Below are 25,264 nucleotides of genomic sequence, written 5' to 3'. Positions count from 1 at the left end.
CCACCCCCAGGAACTGGATCCAATAGTGATGGCTGGGTCTTGGCCACCTGGATGACAGATCCTCGGGGAGTAGTCAGGGAGACACCTTCAGGTTTCTCTAAACTGGCCCAGTTAGTTGATATAAATGCACAATACAATCATATATTATAAATAGTCTGATTGGTTACATATTTTATTTGCTTAGTTGACTTATATGAAAATACAAACTGTGTCCTATCCCTGAATGCTGTTTTATATATTCCCCTCGATTCAGGCATGTTCGTGATAACCAATGTTCATGCCTTCTACTCACAGTAGGAATTGCTTCAGGGCTGTATGCTTATGTCTTGCCCATGAGTGGGTGCACCCGTTACATATTATATATTAGAACCTGGATACACAGGGGTTGATGGTAAAGCAAGAAGCTGGATTTAAACCTTTGTCTAGATCATGGGTGCACAACATACGGCCCGCGGGCCAGTTGCGGCCCGCCATGCCGTTTTGTCCGGCCCACAAGGCACAAAGACTTTCCTGATGGAGGGCGGCCCGCAAGCAGCATCGGCTGCCCTCCATTAGGAAAGTCTTTGTTGTCTTTCGGGCCGGAAAAAACACTGGCCCTCATTGGTTCAGTGCACACGAACCACGCAGCTCCTATGAGCCACGTAGTGCGTGTGTGCTGCACCAATGGAGTGCCAGCACTACGGCTGGCGTGGCCAGTAAGGCTTGATGCCGGAAGGCATTTCAGCCTTGCTTGCCACGCCAGCTGTAGTGCCAGAAGCCTCACCAGCGTTCCAGCACGTCTGGGTAAGTACATGGGGGGGGCTGTATGTTTGTGTGTGTGTGTGTGTTTCTGTCTCAGGTCCGTCCTGACTGTTTTTTGTTTTTGTATGTATGTTGAGATGCGGAGGTGGGGTGGTGTGTCGGGTGTGTTTGTATTTGTATGTCTGCAGTGTATGTTGAGATGCGGGGGTGGGGGGTGTGTCGGGTCTGCTTGAATGTGTTTGTGTGCAAGTGCAGTGTGTGTTGAGATGCGGAGGGGGTGTGAGGGTCGGGTCTGCCTGAATGTGTTTGTGTGCAAGTTCAGTGTATGTTGAGTTGCAGGGGTGGGGTGTGTGTCGGGTCTGCCTGAATGTGTTTATGTGCAAGTGGATTGTGTGTTGAGATATGGAGGAGGAGTTTGAGGGGGGGTCTGCCTGAATGTGTTTGTGTGCAGGTTCAGTGTATGTTGAGATGCGGGGGTGGGGTGTGTGTCGGGTCTGCTTGAATGTGTTGGTGTGCAAGTGCAGTGTGTGTCGAGATGCGGGGGTGGGGTGTGTGTCGGGTCTGCCTGAATGTGTTTGTGTGCAAGTGAAGTGTATGTTGAGATGCTGGGGGGGGGGGGGTTGGAGGGGTCGGGTCTGCCTGAATGTTTGTTGTTGTTGTGTGCACGTTCAGTGTATGTTGAGATGTGGGGGTGGGAGGTCCGGGTCTGTATGCATGCATGCTTGTGAGTTTGTTTGGTGAGTTGGGGGGTGGGGGGGTTCAGGTCTGTATGGGTGCATGGTGTATGCTTGTGGGTTTGTGTGCTGAGTTGGGGGTGGGGGGTTCGGGTCTGTATGGGTGCATGGTGTATACTTGTGAGTTTGTATGGTGAGTTGGGGGTGGGGTCTGTATGGGTGCATGGTGTATGCTTGTGAGTTTGTGTGCTGAGTTGGGGGTGGGGGGTTTCGGGTCTGTATGGGTGCATGGTGTATGCTTGTGGGTTTGTGTGCTGAGTTGGGGGTGCGGGGTTCGGGTCTGTAATGGTGCATGGTGTATGCTTGTGGGTTTGTGTGCTGAGTTGGGGGTCTGCATGGGTGCATGGTGTATGCTTGTGAGTTTGTATGGTGAGTTGGGTGGGGTTCGGGTCTGTATGGGTGCATGGTGTAAGCTTGTGGGTTTGTGTGCTGAGTTGGGGGTGGAGGGTTCGGGTCTGTATGGGTGCATGGTGTATGCTTGTGGGTTTGTGTGCTGAGTTGGGGGTGGGGGTTCGGGTCTGTATGGGTGCCTGGTGTATGCTTGTTAGTTTGTATGCAGGGGTGGGGGAGTTGGGGTCTGTATGAGTATGTATGCATGGTGCATGCTTGGTGGCATGGGGCATAGCGTTTGCTTGAGGGGTGGGTGTCTTGGGGCATAGTGTTTGCATGAGGGGTGGGTGTCTTGGGGCATAGTGTTTGCATGAGGGGTGGGGGCCATGGGGCATAGTGTTTGGTTGGGGAGTGGGGGCCATGGGGCATAGTGTTTGCATGAGGGGTGGGTGTCATTGGGCATAGTGTTTGCTTGAGGGGGGGTGTCATGGGGCAAAGTGTTTGCTTGATGGGGGTGTCTTGGGGCATAGTGTTTGCATGAGGGGTGGGGGCCATGGGGCATAGTGTTTGGTTGGCGAGTGGGGGCCATGGGGCATAGTGTTTGCTTGAGGGGTGGGGGCCTTGGGGCATAGTGTTTGCATGAGGGGTGGGAGCCATGGGGCATAGTGTTTAATAAAAATTAGGGGTTGAAAAAGCCTCCTGCCACGCCAACCGCCCCGCCCACATTTACTTTTCGGCCCACTATAGCCACCATGTAGGGTACTTTCGGCCCTCTGTCAAAATCAGTTGTGCACCCCTGGTCTAGATGAATGTCAGTATTTGGGCAGTCACTACTGAAACACGAACCAGGTCAAATTCTTGGATATCCACTTCTCCATCCTGTGATACTACAGGGCACCTTAATGAACAATCACCCAAAATGTTTGCAGCCCAAGGACAATACACCACATCAAAAGCATGTTGCTGTAGTTTGGGTAATCGCGTGCACATTGATGAAGAAACCTGTCTTGACTCTGGTTGGAGGAGTTGCCTACACTCCAAAGCCTGGTAGTATATGGTGATGCCATCTCAGACTGAATCGAGCCTTTGTTTATATGTTATGTCATTGCAGTTTCTCAGGCTGCCATAGTAAATCCAACATGTGTAAAGTGTGAGGATTTACACCATGCTATTGAAAATGGCAATCTTTATATATAAAGCCGAATGTATGTATGTGTGTGTTTATGTTTGTCTGGCTATTCAAATTCACACAGTTGAACCCACGTCTACCAAATTCTGCATGGATTCCTCTTTTTTCTGAGGCAAGATTGTAGTCTATGTTTCGATGCAAAAATCTTATATGCAAAAGAAGTTTTGGCTGTGTGTGTATGTTTGTCTGACTACACAAATCCTCACTGTTGAACTCGCTGCTACCAAACTTTGCTTGGATTCCTCATTTGTCTGGGGGTAGATTGTAGTCTATGTTTGGATGCAAGAAATTAACTCCGTAGACACCCTCATTTACTGATGCTCACGCCGAGTCACTACAGTAGGTACTAGAAGGAGACAACATTTGAAAAAGTGAAGCAAAATGTTCGATGTGTTGGTTATTCCTTTGAACTTCATTAATACTTTATACAGTTTGAACGTGTTTATTAAAGCATTTTTAAAGGAAATTACAACATTAAAATTAGATTATTTTTATCACGCCATTTCAAATATGGGAAATGACAGGCAAGGTTACAGATTACTTAAATTCATTCATGAGAAGAGAGCACCAATCAATCAATCTTTCATTCGACATTTTTTGAAATGTGCTTAAGCCACTAAGCGACTGAAACATGGCGCACAAAAAATAAACATCACTTTGAAAAGCTCCATATGATGCAAAGCGAAAATCAGTATCAAGAGCTTCTGAAACACACCAACAAAGATCAGCACAACTTGCCGACCAGAGGACAAGAGCAACTTTCTCCAGGGCAAATGAAATACCAGAGCAAACTGAAGCAAGACTTGCTGACAAGAGGCCAAGAGCAACATCCTCCAGGGTACATGAGACACCAGAGCAAACTGAAGCAAGACTTGCTGACAGAGGACAAGAGCAACATCCTCCAGGGCACATTAGACAACAATCGAACAGGACCTAGGGAACGACGGGTACCCCAGCTAATATTAACTAAATTGGGCAAATGAGTTAATCTACATGGAATACCTACTGCAACATAATCTATATTGTCATGGCACTCTGGCATGGTTACATTTAGAAACACTGCTACATAAATGTTGTAATGTTGATTCACCCACTCACTCGCTCATAGATGTGCACATTTCACTTCAAGAATTTTGAAGAAAATTTACCATCAATTTTAAATAGTTACACTTTGCATAAGCCTATCATCCTCAAACAAATGGGCAGTAGGAGAGACTCAGCTAGCCTCGTGAATATTACATACTGTTTTGTCTCAAGTAAGTATCCATGTAAATATATAAACAGTCAGAACTTGTCGTTATGGCTCAATTTGCTTAGAGCAATACCAAACATTCTTCTATGGGAACTGTATTAGCCCTATAAGTCAATGCATGTTGTTATTCCTGCAGTCAATTTCCCTTGGACCGATAAATAAACAATGTACAGAACTAGCACCAATACAACTTGAGCTATAACATAATAAAAGAACTACAGAGAACATGATTAAACAAGCTTTAGAATAAAAGTAAGTGGTCGACTTTAGTTATTCAAATGTTATCTAGAATTACCAGACTATATTGTGGCAATAAGATGCGAGGCCGCGGGCCCATACCACCCCCGGGGCATTACCGTGGGCAGGATTGGCACACCGATGAGGGTCTTATAGCCATTAGTACCCTGGCCCGTTAGACCCGGGTACCAATGGCATTTTTTTCTGTTTTGAAATGCGTTAACAAAAAAAAAAATACAAAGTGACAAAAAATGGCCACCGGGAAAGGGAAAACGTAGTCTGTTTTCCCTTTCTATGGCGCCCATCGGGAGCAGATGAGCTGGGAACAGAAGTGTTTCCAGCGCGTTCGCTCCCAAAAAAAGAAGAAAAAAGAAGGTAAGTGGGGTTGGGAGGGCGGGGAGTGGATAGGTTGCGGGGATGGTGGAGGGGAAAAAAAACATACGCGAGTCCCTGGCGGGGGACGAAGGCAGCCTCCAGCCATGGGGAGGCTCGGAGCGGGGATTGCCCCATTTCGAGCCTCCTCATTGGCTAAGAGGCTGCCACACCCCTCGCCGGGTACAGAGTAACCAGCACGCGTGGGACACACAGACGTACACAGGAATACCGTGTGGTATGGCTCAGAAAAGAGTCAATCCACACGTAGTATTCCCGGTGTACAGCTCGCGCTGGGTACTAATGCAAGTTAAAGTCTTAGTGTTAGCTATTTCCTATCATCTGTATCATGCCCCAATCAATATAAGCCGGCCTCTACCCCCACAACAGCATAAACATTGTCATTCTGATGTGTCCGTGTGTGAAGATTAGAGCCAATCCTACCATCCCATCTAATATCCCACCTGCACGACTGTCATCGATGGTGGATGTGTGACTAGAAAATGAAGAGAAAAACATCCTTCATTTCCAAATCCTTTGGATTTTCTTGCCCTAGCAGTATGATTGAGATGGATATGAGATTGGAGAGTGTATGTGGGAACTTAGCTGCAGATGATTGTTTCCTTTGAAATCCCACAGCATTCTCCTTGCTCTTCCTCACACCTGGAACCAAGGATATTGTCACGATTGCTTAATTCACACCTCCATACAACTACTGCTCCAAACCTTGACTGGGGGGCTCTCAATAATGTTTCCCCAGCCTTAGAGCTCAGGCCTCCCCAACTTCCAAGCCGCAGGTTTCATCGGGTCAATTTTTGACATTTGGTAAGGATACCGGATTACTTTGGAGAAATGTTCTGGGATAGTGTGTGAATCTTCAACTGTGTGGTAATGCACAGGGAATGTGGTCTAGGCCGCGGCCAGCAGAACAAGGCATGGGAGTTGTGCAGCCCATGGTCTGCATGTCTTGGTGGGCCTGCAAGAGAAGCATATTGAGACTATGCATCGCTATCCGCCACTGAGCATGTGCTGAAGACTAGTGTACACTGTTTTGCCACATGAATTATCGTTGAAAGGTCACTTTTGGTCTTTGGTACTTACATGGAGTACCTTGTAACTGTGAACACGGTACAACACATATTCAATATGGATTACAGTTCTGATGTTTCTGTTTCTTCAGAGCTGGTTATTATGTTGGACTCACACTTCCCTCGTCCGCCGACTTCCTGGATTACCCTCCTCCTTTGAGTACCTAGTTTGCAGATGGCATTCCCTACTGAGGGGCATCACTTTCAGCCTTTGCCTTGCTGATGGTGATCGTCTTCCAAATACTTATCGACATAACCCTAAATGGTGTTTTATATTTTGGGGATGCATGTAACTTTGCTGTGCAGGGATTAGTTCACTTGTTCTTCCTACAAGTACTGCTCCATCCAGTATATGTGTAACCCTTTCATGGCTTCAGTAATCTTCCTTGCTGAGATTCCCTTCTTTGGCCCCTTGGTTTCCCATCACAATCCGCCTTTCCATTTTCAACTATGGAGAACAGGGAGGGGCACTTTACCACAGAAATGTCTCCACAGTAAATGATTTTGCAGCACAGTTTATTTCTTTTTTAAACTGGGGCATGCAGTGGGGCAGAGGGGTACCTAGCAACCCCACCATAACAGTAAAGTGGAGTGGGAATAGAGCAGAATAAGGGGGCACAGAGGTATAGTCCACACAATTGTGACCCCAATCTGCAGGGATATCTTGACAGAGTATGTTGAGGACCACTGATTTCATAAAGCAAAAGGATGCATTTAGAGTCCAGGCCTCAGAGCCGGATCTATGTCGGGTTTTCAGGATACCCCTCATTAATATTCATGATATAGCTTTTCATACACTGATTCTAAATGCATGCACATTTTTCCTCATGATGGATAGCCTGAAAACCTGTCAGGATCCCGCCCTGAAGACCCGGAGTTGGACAGCCCTGATTTAGGCTGATACTTGAAGGGGGTCTAAAGGCAGCATGTGAAGGGTCTTGGATGAAGATGGATGGACAGAGAGGGGAATTGTGTTCGGAGGGAGGCCGTGATGCCCTAGAAGGTCCTTGTAAACTGTGCATGACGGGTGCACAGGGGGGAGAGCATCGCGGGCTGAATGCGGATCTTAGTGGTTCACGGCAATTAGGAGAGGGGATGACATGGGATTAAAGGTAAGGTTACAGGATGACACTGTGTCACCAGTAACACTCTTCCCCACTCCTGGGCTTTCATTTCTCAGTCAAAGGCATTGTGGGAGTTGCAGTCTTGGGTTACTTCAATCGAATCAAGTAAAACTAAAGTAAAAGCAAAACCTATAAAGTGTGCAGTTTATATCCTGCACCAGCTACATAGTTAGAGTTTGACGAAGGCATGGTGACAAGCCTGCAAGCAGTCTGCGGATCACATGCGGCCAGTGCACATCATGGATAGTGTGAGCGGACATAGAATCCTAGAGGGTCAGTCTTTTTAAACAATATGGCTGGTTGGCTTTTTCCTGACCCATCCCCCCACTGTCTGAGGACAGCTAGGGAGACATATGATGTAGATGTGATTGCGGGCGAACACGCCGACCACAGAGGCAAATGGCAGGCGCCGCCCCTTAGTGGGGGCTCCCACCCAGCAAACCCAAGAAATCAAATAGGGCCAACTTGGATCCATAGTTGGGAGAGGGGGGTGGTAGCACTTCACAAGGTGGTGACAAAAGGATGGAGGGGGTGCTGGACCATGAGAATGGCGGGCTAATTAAAGCCCTGTTGCTCGAGGTACACTCTCTTCGTCCCCGCCCCCTCCTCACAAAAAGAGTGGAAATCCCACCCACCCATCTCATTCCATATAAGTCATTACTGTCTAACTAATATGTGTGTTTTCTGTTTCAGGTCGCCCAGCGGAGTTACATTGTGATCTCCTAGAAAAGCACTGGCAGATCCCGTAGGGGTCTACGCAGCCAATAGCTTAGAATTAACGGCGTCCATTCCAACCCCAAATCCGGGGGTGGGGTGAGGAAGGGAGAATGAAAAATGGGAAGAAGGGAAGTCATGGGGAATGGGAAGAAGGGGTCACAGTAAGGTTTACGAAATAAATAAATAGGGGAATAGATAACGGAAGAAAATAGGGAAGGGAAAGTACCTAGGGGAAAGGGAAGAGTGGGGACTGTAAGGGCTCTGGGGGGGTTAGGTTTGGCAGGGCGGGGAAAGGATTAAGCGGTTTGGGGAAGTAACCTGCTAGGGAGGATGTCTAGAGCCGGGGGGGGGAGTAAGGGAAGGGGGATCATGGAGACAAGGGGCGGGGGAAATGGAAGAGACTCGGGAACGAATGGTGGGGGTGTTAGACGGGGGAAGGGGTGGGGGGGGAGGATAGTTTTGGAATTAGACCGTGTGTAAGATCAATGAAGACGTGGGTAAGGGGGGAAATCAATAACGGGCAATTGAATTAGAATAGGAGCATACTAGACAGAACACGGGAATAGTAGAGAGAAGGGAAGTAGTGAACACTAAGTGCTAAAATTATAATGGTGGACGGGTGGAACAAGGGAATAGGAATTAGAATGAAAGAAGGTACTGAAATTGGGAACGGAAGTGACGAGCAGAAGACAATGTGTACTGTGAATAAAGGCACCGAAAAAAGTGCTGGGTAAATGTGTACTGTGAATAAAGGCACTTTAAAAAGTGCCTGGGGAAAGTGTACTGTGAAAAGCAAACAAAGAAACGGTCATGGGTAATGCGGGTAATGTGTAGGGAGGGACGGGCTCACCCGGCATGGTCCTCAGGACACTGGCGGTTGGGCGGGGTGTTCTTAAGAAGCCGCACCCGGCGTAGAATATCCTTGGCTTTATGCAATAAAGCTGGCTGTGGCACTGTGATTTCCACCTTGGAAACTGGTCTTGCCTCTTTATTCCAGGGAATCTCCTGAAGGTCTCAGGGGGGGGGGATTAGTGGGGTATGAATGAGACAAGAGCGCCAGTGTGTTTGGGGAGGCGCTGCTGCGGGATGTCCCCGGTAAGGGTTTTAGTAGCATCTGCAGCAAGGTTAGTCTGACCAGGTGTCTCTCTAGTCCTTTGCCTTCCTTTTGGCAAATATTTCGGAGCATGTGCAAGACCAATTTGGTCGATTGAAGACTACATCTCCCAGAAAGCTATGGTTGACTATCAGAAAGCCCAGAAATGTAAATACGATGACATGAACTCAGCGGCCACTCTTCGTCGGGTAGAGAACTAGCAGAGGCGGGAGAGATGGAGTTCTAGAAGGCGTTCAGGCCAGGGACGAGGTTTAGAAAGCAGAGAGCTGGAGAATGTAGAGGAGGCGGGGCAGACGGGCGAGGAGAGGGCGGGCTGGGAGGCGAGACGGTGCAGTGAGAGGGAGAGCGAGGCAGGAGCGGTGGAGGAAACGTCAGAGAGGGGTGGGGGACAACAGGAGCGGTGGAGGCATGGATCAGAGAAACGGCCGCAGCGCTTCAGAGGAGTCGGGACCAGAGCTGTTTGATGCCCCCGCCCCTTAGCGCACGGGAGGGCAGGCAGGAGAGAGAGGCACGCCGGTGACAACAGAAACCCCTCCCGTGAACACCAGAGAGGGCCGAAGGCGGCAGACTGGGGGTTTCAACCTGATTCTAACGCCACAGAAACTCTCAGATAAGAAGCACCGTGGAAGTTGGCGAGAATCCGGGCCCTGCCACTGGACTGGGTTCAAAGGACCCTGTGCCTTTTACATCGAGAGTACAAACGAGTCTGTGACCTGGTACTGGACTGAGTACAAAAGAGTCGGGGCCCTCTGGAGTGAGCACAGAGGACCCTGGTGCCTGCTACAGCGAGAGTACAAAAGAGTCTGGGACCTGTTGCTGGAGTGAGTACAAAAGAGTCTGGGATATGGTAACCGAAGAGTAGAAAGGAATCTAGCACCGCTACTGGAGTGAGTTCAAAGGGGTCTGGTCCTGCTACCGGGAGAGTACAAAGGCGCCTGAGATAAACTTTGTGAGCACAGATGACTCGGTGGCCTGCAGTGCAAGGACGCGTGTGACCTTTTTACAGAGTGGCGACTAGAGACCCCTGCACCCAATAGCAGGAAACTGCAAAGCAGCATTGTAGCGGCCGCTGGAGTGAGTGATCGGGCAGCTCAGCTGGGACCTGCCACTGAGGAGAGTACACGGAAGCCTGCGACCTGCTACCGGGGCGAGGCGAGTACACAAGATTGTGGGACCTGCTACTGGATTAAGTACACAAGAGTTTGGGGACTGTTACTGGATTAAGTACATTGCACCTGCTACCGAAGTGAGTAATCGGGAGGCTGAGCTGCGACCTGCCACTGGGGAGAGTACACGTGCTCTTGGGGCCTGCTACTGGATTGAGTATGCAGGAGTTTGGGACCTGCCACTGGATTGAGTACGCAGGAGAGTAGGAGCTGCTGCTGGAGTGAGTAATCGGGAGGGTCAGCGGGGACCTGTCACTAGGGAGAGTACACAGAAGCCTGGGGCCTGCCACTGGGGAGAGTATACATGATCTTGGGACCTGCTACTGGAGTGAGTCCGCAGGAACTTGGGACCTGCTACTGGATTGAGTACTGCAGGAACTTTGGAGCTGCTACTGGATTGAGTACACTGGTTTGTGGAACTCTCCACTGCGGAGATTACACAGGAGTCTGGAAAACCAAAGAGACTGGGGCACGAATAGGACCTGTGAAACGGGTAGAAAAAGAAACATAAACACAAGTGTTCGGGAACAGGAAAATTCACCAAAAATGTGAATCTCAAATGAATTTGACATCTCCCAGCAACTGGAAAATTGGGAAATCTCCGAACAATGTCCACACTTCCAGGAACTGGAAACCAAACACAACTGGAATTTGCATTTCTATAGCAACTGGATAAGCTGCAAGAAGGGAACATCTTCAGGGAATGCGAAAACCTTCACGGGAGACAGGAACAGTCCCTTAACTGGGAAACTCGCGGGTCTGGGGACACATAGGAGGAATTGAAAACACGGCCACAGGGAGAGTTCTGGACTCGGAAATAAAACGGACTAAGGAATTGCACCGCGTGAAATTCAGAACCTGGGGGGGGGGAAGCGACGCGCGAGAAGCGGCGTTGGATTTTGTGGAATGCGCCAGGTGACCTGTGAAATGTACACGGGAGGGCGGGTCCATTCACTTTAAACAACCTCCGGGAGCTCGAAGCAGGGCTGCAGACTGGAATGTGGAAAAGGCGGCGATCAGGAGATCTATGAACCCAGTCACCCGGATTATGTGGACATCACAAACTCGCCTGTCATTGTAAACCGGAGCACGGTCGCCTGAGCTTGGGAGATCAACACGGAAGTCTGGGTTCGGGGATCCCCAGCCCATGCAAGGCAGAGAAGTGACCCATCGGACTGTGCGGCACAGGAGTGATAACTACCCTCCTCCTTTTCCCCTGAGCTCTGGGGTCTCTGCCCGCTCCTGGCACCATGCCTGAGCAGATCAGCGTCTCCGAGTTCCTGGCAGTGACGTCCGAGGACATCCAGACGCCTGCCCCCGCTTCCACCTTCACCCCCAGCATGTTTAAGTGCAGGGGGGCTGTGGCGGACCTGGAGGAGGTGAGTCGGAGGGGAAGAGTTTGCCGCGAAGCGCTGTGGTGAGGGTGGCGCGCGAGGCAATGCTATCTCAGGTAACCCGTGCAGCTGAGAGAATGGGCGGGGTGGTTTGTTTATTTATTGTCCTGTTTTTTCTAGCGCTTAATTCAGAACCAACTGCCTCTAGTCACTATGACGAGTCGAAGCGTAAGGTAGTTAAGTGACCCATGAACTCATTACACAGAACATATGGACACTTGCTGCCGTCAGCCTTCTTTATTCACAACAAGGAGTTATGAACTGAAACGCTGGAAGTGTGTACTTTTGGACCTTGGGGTCAGGAGGAGACACGCCCTTTCTCGCCAGCGTTATCATGATTCCAGTGTGCAGGTCGCCGATCCCTGCAAGTGGGACCCGGCCTGTTGCAATTCTGGCTGGCGCTGTATCTAAAGTTGTAGGCCATCTCCAGCCTGACCCGTGCTGCCACACCTGAGTGGGGCTACACTCGTCAGGTTCCCACCCTCCCTCATCCCCCAAAAGTACCTTCTGTTGCACATTTTTCCACTTACTGCGTTAAAAATGCCAGCTGAACTGGCTTCATTCCTTTTACTGATAAATGGACCCCATCCATGTGAAATAAATCGGGGTTATTCAAGCTTAACACCTCAATGTCTGAGGAGTTTTAGGCCCCTGCTCTTGCAAATCCTTGCTACTGCCTTGTTGAGCTTCAGTCATGATAGACCTACAGCCTTGTTGGTATTGGCCCCTCGCCATTAAATGTGCGTAGTGCGCATATGGCAGTCCATCACCTCCTTCTGGCAGTCTCTAGCAATGTTCTGAGCACCTTGTTTGCCTTTTATTCAGAATTCCCCACCATTAGCACTCTGCTTCCAGAGCATTGCTTTTCAGGGGACATTTAGTGTTTCAGCCCCCTGCTGGCAGCCTTTCACACGATAGTGTGCAGCTATTCACCACCTTGCTGCATTCTTTTAATGTCCTCATTTAAACACCCCACTTGCTACTCTGACTGTTTTTACTAGTTGTAAGTCAGAGGGGGCTCCTAAGGGCATGCTGAAAATCCCCACCAGCCTTGATACAGCATCAGCTGGCCCTGCCCCCAGAGCCATCTGCCAGACTGACTCAAATTCTACAGAGCCCAGCTTTGCACATAAACACATGTAAATGTGTGCTTGGACAATTTTGCTAGACATTTTGTACATTGACATAATGTAGATGGTAAAATAGCCCAGTGGATTGACGCTAAAGCTGCATCCCATTTCATCAGAGTCAACTCAGACTTTCATCCGACTGAAAGTGATCAAATGAGTGTCATTGAGTGGGTCTTGGAAACATTTTTTAATTACAAGAGTGCTAAGAAGCTGCATGATTGTCAGGAATTGATAAAACAATGTAATTGCTTGAATATACATATTTTTATTTTTGACTGAAAGTTGGCAAAGCAAAACTTCTTTAAAACGTGTGAGAACGCTTTTCTTTTCTGTTTTATTTTTATATTTATTAGGTACATTGAAAAGGTTCTTGTACTGAGATGTGTTTGCCAGTAAGGACCTCCTTTCATTATAAAGAGGGTACATTTGCCCAAGTGCGCTTTGGCAATGAACATGCCAGAACTGACCAGGGAGATCATAGCACTGCACAGTCATAAACACCAGTTAACACAAGCCCCTTGCCGCGTACACCCACACACCTGCCGAGCATTGTGTACACACCAACTGCACACTCACAACCTCCTGCCCCCGCAGTGAACATAAAAGCTACTCCATCGCCCCACATCTGCATCACGAAGAACTGTGCATGCACCTCCTCATTGCATTGCACACCCCACTGCCAAAGACAGTTCATACACACCACCCCACTGCACACTCACACTGCTCTACACTCACACAATACACTGCACAGAACTCAGCCCCAAACCTGCTCTTCACAAATTTACTCCCACCCTGCACTTCCACCATCCCCAAACTGCATGCAGTCTCACAGACCCAAACCTGCTCTTCACACGCTGCATCCAGCGCTGCATACCCTCACATATAGGCTCTTGTACTGCACGCATGCTCACACACTGTCAGTATTGTACTGTACACACAAATCATCAACCACAGCACTTCATTGTAGTGTACAAAGACACACTAGCCCCAGCACTGTGCACAAACTACCCCGGCACTTCACACAAATACTACCCCAACACCACTTACACAAAGTGTCCCAGCATTGATGACACATACAGCACTGCTTCAATTGGACCACAGCAGTAACCTTTATGCACACACTACTTTCTCAACGCTGCATACTCGCACACTGCCCGAGTACTGCAGATACCATACACGGTACTGAACACACTCCCTGAGGCACGGTGCACACACCATCCTCAGAACTGCAGCGTGCGCACATGGACACAGTTCCAGCACTACAATCGACACACACCTCCCTGCAACTCACACTGCCCCCAGCACCACACTTATACACATCCCACAGCACTACAGACACACCCACCTACCTACACAATATGTCTTTGCAGGCTAACGGACATACTGAGGTCTTGGCCTACCGCGCTGGTGTTCATGATGGTATCTTGCTTTACTGTTATAAGTGAAAATAATGAAATTTGGCCTCTCTGTGCTAACTTAGTACATTTGAATCTTCCACAGCGTTTGATAACTTGGCATATTGGTATCTGGCCTTTCTGTGCAAAGTGGGCATAATAGAACCCGCCATTGATGTCCAAGTTGGGTGCAATGGAATCTTTCACTGCTATGCTATCTAGCCATCAGGGAACATTGGCACTGCCTCCTAATTGGATACCTGGAGGTTGGCACTGTTAGACTAATTGTGCATAGCCTTGACAGTGGTGTGGCTACCTGGGTATTGAATGGCAATGGTGCAAGAACTTGGCTTACTTAAGGAGGTAGCTGGTAATGCTAGGCATACCGGCCAGGGCCTTTGATGTCATTACCTGGTATAGGGTAGAACGATCTGGTACATTGTGTGAGTGCTAGAGCACGTTATGGCAATAGCTAATGAAGTATTGTGGTACTCTCTAGGATTATGAAGGAAATAGCTTGTAATTAGCACCTATATTTATGATGACAATAACTATAAAATGCTTAAAGTTGAGCCAAAACTGTTGGCTTCATCAAGACTTGTTCCAAGTGGTCTCTAAATTGTTGCAGCAGGCATGGTAATAGGAAAATGAGTAATTGGATCCAGTGACCTTTATTGTGTTCATTATATTGCGCTTCATTTCAGAGTCCATCCTCGAAGCATAGGACCAGGGTTCAAACCCATGCTGCTGGGCGTTGTCTTCCATCTAAGACAAGCGTGTTACCCCTGAGCTATCTGCCCTTGGTATCTGCAACGGTTCCATGTGATATTTTCGCCGCAAAAATATCGCCATACAAAAATATCGCTATATTTTTGCGGTGAAAATAACACATGGACCCTGCGGGGGACACCCCCGCATCATTTTTTTTTGTGCAGGGGACAGCCCCGCAACCCCCGCACCAAATATTTTCGACACCAAAAATATCGCCTATGGCCGTTAACAACGACATTTTTGGTGGCGAAAATATTACCCGATACCACCTGCAACTTGTCTCCCTCTCCTAAATACTCCTCCCCCCAGATCATTTTCTTTTACCAACACTCTCTCTCTAATTTGTTCTCCCTGCTTTCACTTCCCACTCCACTCCACCTTCTATTCAACTCTTCCACAAACCAGTGAGAGGCTCTGAAATGATTGTTAAATAACCCAGAAATCAAATATTGACTTCTGTCTGGACAATTAACAACCATATGCGGTATCAGCAAGCATTATTCAGTCTAAGAACGGCTAGCTCTCTTTGCAAAGGGGAAGCCACTGCAGATCCGCTTAACTGTTCCAGCCTCGTTCTGTGGGGCCGATAGAAGTTTCAGTGCTTTGTAACGCCTAAAACTGTTCCTACGTTCAACTATGTCTCAGAAAAGACTGATGTTGTGTGTAATATACATAAAGATAACATGAATCTGGTAGAAATAAAAGCAATAGCAAAACATTTATTATGCATACTGAATGCCACCAAAAACGTAACAAATGTTCCTGATCCTAGCTGGCTATTAAATAATTGCCCCTATTTACTGTGTGGATATTCTTCCAAGAGAGATGGTGAAGGAGAAGGCAAGTAGCTGTCAAGGAGATGGAGCTGATCGGTCTGCATGGAATTTCACATTTATCCTATTTGTCATATTGCATTTTATATAATTGTATTTCTCACTTATGTTTTGTATTCTCTTGTAAATGAACCAGTGTATTATGTAGTATATATGATTGACAAAAATATATATATTGTGAAATACAAGCTATTTTTGTGGTCCGGGTTATTGTTTATGTATAGGTGAGATGTTTTATCAATAACCAGATAAGCACATACCACATTCTTAATGCTGCCTTTGAATGTTGTGTGATGGCGTCAATGGTGTATTCTATTGAATGGTGTGATGGGTCTGTCTTGATCTTATTTATTTAAATTTATATAGCGCGCTAGCAGCCCATGGGCATTGAGGCGCTGTTACTTGCAAGAGCTTAGTTACACAAATAGTGGCATTCGGTGGTACATTATGAATTCTACAAGGCATAAAACTGATATTTTGGTTGGTACAGTTAGTCATTACAATACAGTTTATGCAGTAGGAACATATGCATATGATATGGATACCACTGGTGTGGTGCACTTATGTGAATAAGATGGTTTTCATGGTTTTGCAGAAGGCACTGAGGGAGGCCTCACCTCGCATTGTGGGAGGTAGGGCGTTCCAGTGGGTGGGTGCGAGGTATGGGAAGCTGGATCCGCCCTCTCTAGCTTTTTTTTTTTTACTAATGGCACAGACAGCATGTTTTTATATGGTGATCTGGTTGGCCTAGTAGAGGAGACGGGGTGGATCCTTTGAGAGAGGTAGTCGGGGGCAGTAAGGTGAATGCACTTGTGGGTCAGTGTCAGAGTCTTGAAGATGATTCTTTGTTTTATTGGGAGCCAGTGGGCTAGTTTTCTGGTCTCTGATATTTGTTCCCTTTTGGCAATGCCTTGGGCTGCCCGGAGAGCACTGTTCTGTATGATTTGTAACCTCTCTAGGTTTTTTTTGGAGGTGCCTAGAAAAAGTACATTACAGTAGTGAAGCCTAGATCCAGTGATGCCTCTGGCTATCTTTGTGCAGTTTTCTTTGGAGAGAAAGGGCCTGACTGCGTTGATTAGTTTGGCATGATATGCAGCCACAGAGGCTATAGCGTTGACTTGTCTATCCATGGATAGGTTGGAATCCAAGTAGACTCCAAGGGTTTTGACTGATTCTGAGACGGGTATTTTGATGGAATCTATGGTGAAATGACTGAATTGGGAGTCTAGGTTTTTCAGCGTTTTGGGTGAGCCTACCAGGAGGAGTTCAGTCTTGTCGGAGTTGAGGCATAGTCAGAGTTGATCTACTCTCACTTACCATGTGTTATCACCAACATTTTGAGTGAGCTTCCACCAATAGTGACGTATTAGTGCTCTGGGGCCCTAAGACCTCTCCCAGCAGCACCATGCCAATGCACCAGAAATCACACCGAGTTCCTTCCAACTATGCCACCTTAGTGCTATGGGACCCGGGCAGTGTGGCTTTCTCCACCAATGTATTGTCAGTGATACAAGGCTACAAAGATACATTTTAAAAATGCATCTCGATAGTTGAATGCAAAATTGATTTTTTTGAGACAACTGTAAACTTCTCCCTGCTGTGCCCAATGCTGCAGGAGTCCAGCAGTGCAGTAACATAACACTGGACTTTATTTCCCCATTTGGAGGAACCCTATTCACATATTGATTTTAAAAAAAAAATGTTTTTGGCCTAAAAAACAATTATTGTGCCTTTTCTATAAAACATTCAAGCCCAACACATAATTTGAACAATATAACAATATCAAATCCCCCAAACTACAACTACATTGAGATCTTCAAAGAGATTAAGAACATTTTGTTTCCTTAAAATCCTGTTTTTAAGTTTTCATCTGTTTAAACATTTCCTTTAGCAACGCACACATACTTTATTTCTAACTGTTTTGATAAACATTAACACCATATATGTTTTTATAGGGGTCTTAATACTTCAAAATGTAGCCCTATGGCGGGTTGGATTGCGTCTGTAGCAAAGTCCCCATGGTGTCCCCATGGTGTGCCCTGCCTCCACCCCCCCCTCCAATTTTGAGTATCTCCTACACCACTGCCTAGCGCACCTTACATGCAAATTCCCAGACACAGGGTTAATATTCAGCTGTTGGTGTCAAGCTAATCCGGCTCTTAAAGGCCCTTTCAAGGAGCTAAACGGCTCCCAGCAAGTTCAACCCCTGGTTTCATGTATGCCTGGACATGGGTATCCCGGTGGCTGGACCTTTCTTATGAGGTCCACTTTCACAGCCTGTTTACTTTAACTGTCACCCCCTGATTTCACTTCCAACCTCACCAGTCTTCCTCCCTCCTTCCCATTCTCTACACCCCCTTAGCTTTCTTCCATTTCCACACAGTATGCAGTGATGTCACCGTTTACAATTTTAAAGATGATACATTTGGTTTTATACTTGATTGTTGCGGTTATACACATATATAGGAACAGTAGGGGGGTATACAGGATTGTAGCAATGAGGGAGGAGTGGGGAGGAAAGGGTCAGACGGGACATGGGTTTAGGAGCCCCTTCAGCAAACAAAAAAGGTTGAAAATAAAATGATCAAGCTGATTCTACCAGACTTGCCACTTTAAATTATAAAGTAAAACCATATGGAACCTTACTGTACATTACCATTGCTCTGAAGCAGCCTAATTGGCAATGTTAAGATGCTCCAAGACTTTGGTATGGATATGCATTGAGAGGAGACTGTCTTTGCAAGATTACACTAGGGTAGTCTGTATATCACAGGTGTACCAAAGGCAGGGCTCAAAATGAGATTGGATAAGCAGGAGCTAAAAGCAGCTTCTGGGTATCCAGCATTAGCCAGTGACCAGGAGCGACCATTGTGGAAAGAGGAGTCAGTACATAGTTTTCACAAATGTAACTTCCACATAAGATGCAAACATATTATCTATGAATCCTTATGCTTTAAATGGTGTATAGATGTGTCCTAATGTTTATTTTTAGATTGTCCCAAATGCACAGTTATATTCACATCAGTGTGTTTGTTCACCATCCGTTGGCCTGGGGAGCCAAAAGTAGCTCCTCGTAGGTGATGCCGTTATGTTAACTAGGCTCTTTAGGCTTTAGGCAGGAGCCTAAACTGACTTTTAGAATGCAAAACAGCACCAAGGTGCCATTGTTGAGGAGCATGTGGATGCCTCTCCTCTGGTGTCCGCCCCCTTACCACCGTCCTATTAGAGTAGCAGACAAAGAGCTACAATTGGGAACCCATGCATGAATCCATGCAACATTCCTATGTTGTGTTGAGTCTATGAAAGATGATGAGCACTCGGGCAGCCGTTCAGATTATAGCCTCACGTGGAAGCAGAAGAAGGATGCAACCAGGAAGGGTGCCCACTAAAAAGATGCTAGAATGTGGTTATGAGTAATATGGATGAACTCTAAGTAAAGTCTGAAGACAACAGAATGATGTCATAAAGAATATGTATGAACCTATGCCGAAACAATATGATAATACTTAAGACTGACAATGTAACTAAAGCACTAAGTGAAACGTACCTAAAGACAAAGTAATTGTGAAATAACGGGCTGACCACTAACTGTATATATGCTGTAATGCAAGGTAGAAAAGCTTGCTAAAAAGAGATATACATACAACATTTAGGACAGCCATTGGAAGGAAATGGATGAGGGCCTGTGTTAAAAATGAACCCTGTTACCTCAAAAGACAAGCCTAGGATTGCAAATTGAAGAACTGACGAAGAAGCTGTTTTCATGTTCAGAATAAGGGACTACCTTGGCCTGGGATCAAGTAGACTATTTCGGGAGATGGGTGCAAGGCAAAAAGGGAGTTGTAAGAAAGGCAAGGGTATTCTCCATCAAACCCCTTGGTATCCTCTTCTGGAGTGACCAGAAAACGGTCATCGCTTTTGGGTCCAGAATCAGAGAGGGAGAATAAGTCTCAAAGTGAGACATGGGATCCCCTTTCTGGAACACCTCCCTACCCGACATTCCCTCTGTTACTACATACCATATAAGAACCCATACCTTTACCCCCTCCCCAATTACAGCAGATACCAACACGGAAGAGAGGCATAGGAGAACTAGGAGAAGAAAATTGCATATGTCACCCCATGCCCTACAACAACAGGACTACCCCCCCCCTTTCCCCGACAATACTTTACCGGATTTACCTAAACTCATTTGTGAACTACAATTCCCATAATTCCTCCCCTCTGTTCTTTTCTAAAGCCACTGGGATGTTGATGATGATGATGATGATGAGGAGGAGGACCGGAGCTATGATGATTGCCCATAGGAACCAATGCACCATGGACACCTATGGGCAATCTCCCTTTTGTCCCACTAATGAGGACAGGCAGAGTCAGGCATTTCCTTCCAACCACGCACACCTGGTTCTAGTTAACTCTCCCAGGAAGTATAAAAGGTGGAGCATGAAAGCACACTTTGAGTGAGTTGGGGATGCTGGAAGGTGCCAGGAAGCAGGAGAAGGACCTAGCGAGCTGCAGAGACCCTGGGAGACCCGGAGGAGGAGAAAACCACCCAAACAGTTACCCTGTTATTTGAGAGGAGACTGCAGTGTGGAGGAGGAAACTGTACCTCCAAAAGGCAAGACAGGGGCAGCTGCAGTTGCCTGTTGATACCCACAGCAAAACTCCTCCCCTGGGCCAGGCAGGCGAACCCTGGTCTCTGAGGGACAGGTAGAGAGACTTTGATCGCCAATTAACATCCCATTTTAGGTCCTGCAGCTCCCAATGGCAGCACATGCCATTTCGGGGAGCTGCCAAGTGGGAGCGAAATTAGCCCAGTGTATTCTGGGATTAGAAGTCCCAAGACACTTTTTTGCAAATTGTGAACCTTGAAAGGAGGATCGAGCCCGGCTGAGGGAAGCCTTTGAGGTCAACTGTGCTGTATAAGGGAAGGTTTGAGCCTGGCTGAGGGAAGCCTTCGTTTAGGACCCTTGAAAGCTGGAAAGGAGGTGAACCACACCTGACCAAAACCTTTCCCAAAAAAGCAGCATCAGAAAAGATGGCACAACCGGTGAGTCGGTAAGACTGGTGGCAGACCGGCTTGTGTTTTTGATCCAAAGTTGCTAGCAGCAACATTGTATGGGACATGGTTTCAAAAGTTCAGTCACTCTTTGGATATTCAAGATAGATACCATATGTAGAGTGGTCCGGCACCACGTGGGTGCTCATTCGAAGGTCTTTGTTAGGTATCCAACTGAGAGTGTAAAATTGTGAACTGTTAAAACAAAGTGGTCCTGCATCGGGTCAAGCCAAACCCTCTGCACTTTGGAAAGTCTAATATGAACTGTAATTGGTCCGAGCCCGGCTGAGGGAGACTGTATAAAAGGGAGCTGAGCCCGGCTGAGGGGGATCTCGGGTGAACCGTGAGTGGCCCGAGAAAAGATATTCTATAAGCATTGGAGAAGAGGATCTGAGTCTGGAAGAGGGGGATCCAGGGTGAAGAGTGAATCACCCTACTTGAATACTTAGAAAGGAACTTTTCATTGTTCTGGTACATCAGGCCCTCTGAATCAAGAGACTTTGATAACTTAAGAGATTGTGGCACAGAAGGCCCTGATGTTGGTAATGGAGCTGTGTCCTTGTGCTTAGGAAGCCCAAGAGTGTGCTGTGTTCGAGTGAACCGCCTTGTCCCGTGCCGAAAACATGGGGAAGGGAAGCCAACAGACTAAATATCCTAACTTATCATTTTTGCTAACAATTCTTTCTTTTTCCTGAACATTACCCCACACTATTTGTAAATTAGCGGTAAGGATTGGCAATAGGTTTTTTAGTATAGGCCCTTTTATTTTGACGAGATTCCACTAGGACAGCGCTATTATTATTTGATGGTCGTAGCTTGCTCCCATCTTTAGATTTAGGATTAGATAGGCGTTTATCATATCCTGGCAAAAGTTCAATAAACACCCTTGAACTGTGGTCAACTGTCTGGCTTACTACTGCCATCATGCATTCCTTAGTCGTAGGAGCAGACCATGTGCATAAGACATATATTTCTGCTGAGATTAGGAGAGACAAGGACATTTGCAAGTGCCAAGTGTTGAACAATCACGAGGACAAAAGCTTATGTGAGGTGGAGTGAGCAAGTCTCTAAAGGTTAGAAAGGGTAATGGCACACTGTTTAATAAAATCAAATTGTCCTAAATAAGTGTCTGAAATTGATTAAATTGTGGTCTCCTAACATGTGACTCAGAAGTCGAAAACGAGGGCTATTCATTAAAACCCAGATATAGTGGTCTGCTCATACTCCCTCAAATGTTCTAGAACAGTGTGTTCCAGAACAGTGAGCAGAGTACGAGGTCAACTACAAACAAAAGGCCTTGGCCAAGGTTCAGGTCACACGTATTGGGAAAACAAGAAATGAATTGATGCATCTCGAGCACCTAGGTTTCATTTCTACTCATGTGCTGCTAAACACGCCAAAGTCCAAGGTTGGATGGGGTTGCCAACCAATCATAAAGCCTGCCACGCACTGTCACATACAATGTTGAAGTTACCAACCTGTTGCCATATTCTCTGCTATGATAGGTATACTATGCATGTAGAAGTAACTCGGGGTGTGTCCTATAAGTAGACCTGTTCCCCTAATCCATTCCCTCCCATTAGTAGGTTTTGCAAAATGCCACGTAGGATGACATCATAAATGGCATGAAAAAGTATATAATCTCTGTACAAACAAGAAGAGGTTTGAAATGTGCATGCATCTAGTGTGACAGCTGTTTCTTCTCCCTACTTTCTTTCATTGAGATTAAAGCAGTATTTAACCATCTTCCTTGGGTCTGTCCGCTTATTTGGTGTAAGATATTTACTGGTAATTCCATCCAGCGCATAGAGGATGCTTCAAAGTGCTAGGGCACACCAGTATCAGGGTTTTAACTTAATAACAAATATTATATACACACAAAAAAGGAACCATGTGTGTAAGGCTGGTGGTGGCTGATGAATTTGCTGGTTGTAATCATTTTTCATGAATATGCAGGAGTAACTAAACATAGCAAGGGAGACCTAACAAACCAAGGATGGTTCTGGGAGTGGGGAGAAGAGTGGTCCCCCCACAATATTTTTTGAATAATGGGTGAAAAGGGTCAATTTTACAGCACATTTTCTCTGAATAACTGAGTTAAAGTAGGGGTGTACCGAATAGCAATATATCTATTTTACCAAATAGTTGGCCCAAGCATTCAGCCAAAGCCTATTAGCTCACTTCCATAACGGGCCTCCAGCAGTATATTGAAGGTTAATATACTGCTGTAGGCATGTTATAGTATTGGGCATCTTTGTCCTATGGATACATCAACATTTTCTGATTGGTTAAATAATTAAGCCAATTAGAACATTTTCATTTACACATAGGAAAATGCTGCGCCATTCACACAACTTGCCTTCAGCATTTTATTATACACACTGGTGGCACATTATTTAAATACATTCTGCACACCAGTGAAGATAGCGTTATGTAAATACCACCTTCACTGGTGTGCAGAATGTATTTCGCTCACAGATAGTCCCCAACAATTTCCCTTGGAGACTCTCTGGGACAAAAACGCTGTCAGGAAAATAATGCTGGGGGAAGGCTGCAGCAGCCAATAAGCAAGTAGCTCAAACAGAGCGAAGACAGCTAATCCTAGAAAGCAGACTTCGGCTTCAAGTGAGTGTTCCAGGAAATATTCTGTCAAAGCCGAATGGCTGGGTTTCAGCGGAAATTCGGCCGAACACTCACTCGAAGCTTAAGCTCGGTACACCACTAGAAAAAAGACACACAGTTTACAATCAGTTTTGTAAGGTAAGACATGTAGATATCCATTGCGTACGAAGTCGCCAAGCATACGCGGAGGTATTTTCCTGATGCCTTTGCCCAAATGTGCAAAAAAAAAAAAAAAACACATTTTCATGGTGACTGGTCCAAAAAATGTCCATGTTTGCTGCACCGTTGTAAGCTTGTATTTACACATATGAACATACGCCTATTTTCTTTTCCCATAATGCCAGTATTGCTACTATTAGAAAACTCGACCATGTTGGCTCTGCCAATGCAAGCCATTATCCCCACATAAGAATATTGTCCTGTTGGCTTTGCTCTTAATGCCAGCAAAAAATGCCATGCTTCAGTAAGCAGACATGTCCAGACTGGCTGAACGAATGCAGGCCAGCATGGCCACTCAAGAACACTCTCCATGTTGGCTTTGCCATCAACGCCCCAAAGAAATTCCAAGGAACAGAAAGAAACTATTTGTGGTGACTGCACAAATGCACCCATCACCCAATACAAGAATAAAAGAATACTCCTCCTTTGGCTGTGTGCTTAACGCCAATATAACGTGCCATGGTGCAGTAGGAATGGGTCCTTGCTGGCTGCAAACATGCCCCGACCCCATGCAGTAACACTCATTGTGTTGGCTTTGGCTGAAACACTAGTAAACAAGTGTATGCCACTGTAAGAAAACATGCCGTTTGTGACTGCACAAATGCTTCTCCTACCCCCATGGAAGAATGCTCATCGTTTTGTCTTTGCCCTGAACACCAGTATAAAATGCCATGCTACAGTAAGAAGACTTCTTTGTTTGCCGTAAAAATGCTCCAACAACCCCCAGTAAGAACACCCATCCATATATCCCCCCACATTCATGCACTTGCATATTCACCAATCCGCATTAATTCACTAGCACATTCAAAGATGGCATTCACTTTCGCAATCATCCAACAGACCCGCCTCTCCAGGTTCACATACACCCTCAGACATATACATACTACACTGACAAACTCGTTCAGAAACACACAATCGCCCCAACACATGCAGACACTCGTACATACACACTTTCTTTTTTAAATGAATACAATGCTTAAAAGCGCATTGGCTAGGCTCCAGATTCCCGCTGACTCCATTGCTGCTCCAGAAGGCCAGACTTGCACACCCTCAACAGGGTGTGATTTTTAAACACACACCTCTCCCTGATTTCTGGTTCCTGAAGTGTGCTGTGACTGCACAAGAGTGCTCACAGGCACTTAAAGGGCGCAGCTAGATGAGAAAAATGCACTGGCTTTGCATTTCTTATTGGCCATGTGCAGATGGGTTACCTTACCCAGGGGGAAACATTGTTTTCCCACAACACAGCTGATCCAGGAGCGGTCCCTCTGCTGCTTTGTTGGGGTGGCTTTGACTCGTCCATAATGGGTGGAGGGTTGACACCCCTTTGCCTGTTATTGTTGATCCTGTCTAAAACGGAGTATAATCCAGGACTTTGTATTATCCTTGAGGGTCAGCACTATATAAACCTCCATACATAAACGTATATAACAGCATGCATCCATAGGCATGAACGCGGAGTCATTCTTCTCCCGGCTGTTTTGGGCGATTCATTTATCCCTCCTGCAATTTCACTTCAGGAATACAGTTTGGCGCCCTTTGCTTGTAAGATGCTTTTTAATGTAGAAATAGATAGCTCATGAGTATAAAGATTGTCTCCGACATGGCGCAGCCCGTGCTTCACGAGTTGTATGCCGTGGCAGAATTGATGCGGCTCTTTATCCTTCCGAAGGAGATAAATTGAGTATCATTGAATTAGCTAACACCTGTTATATCAGTATGACGAATCCACTCCGGGACACCAGTGGTCCTGGGGTGAATATCGGTTTCTAAACTAT

The 25,264-nt window shown here is 46.5% G+C and overlaps 1 protein-coding gene across 1 annotated transcript in view; it reads left to right on the top strand.

Moving 5' to 3' along the window:
* Nucleotides 1-9,244: 9,244 nt before the first annotated feature.
* Nucleotides 9,245-25,264, top strand: part of ASAP3 (ArfGAP with SH3 domain, ankyrin repeat and PH domain 3) — a 519,538-nt gene continuing 503,518 nt past the window's right edge. The window contains exon 1 of the mRNA XM_069622958.1: nt 9,245-11,443. Coding sequence (XP_069479059.1) covers nt 11,315-11,443 — 129 coding nt within the window. The 5' untranslated portion in view covers nt 9,245-11,314. The remainder of the gene's footprint in view (nt 11,444-25,264) is intronic.

This window comes from Ambystoma mexicanum, chromosome 11, assembly GCF_040938575.1.
Source record: "Ambystoma mexicanum isolate Mex_15411 chromosome 11, UKY_AmexF1_1, whole genome shotgun sequence".
NCBI lineage: Eukaryota > Metazoa > Chordata > Amphibia > Caudata > Ambystomatidae > Ambystoma > Ambystoma mexicanum.
Note: the sequence above shows the minus strand (reverse complement) of the source record. Positions and strands in the feature narration are given on the sequence as shown.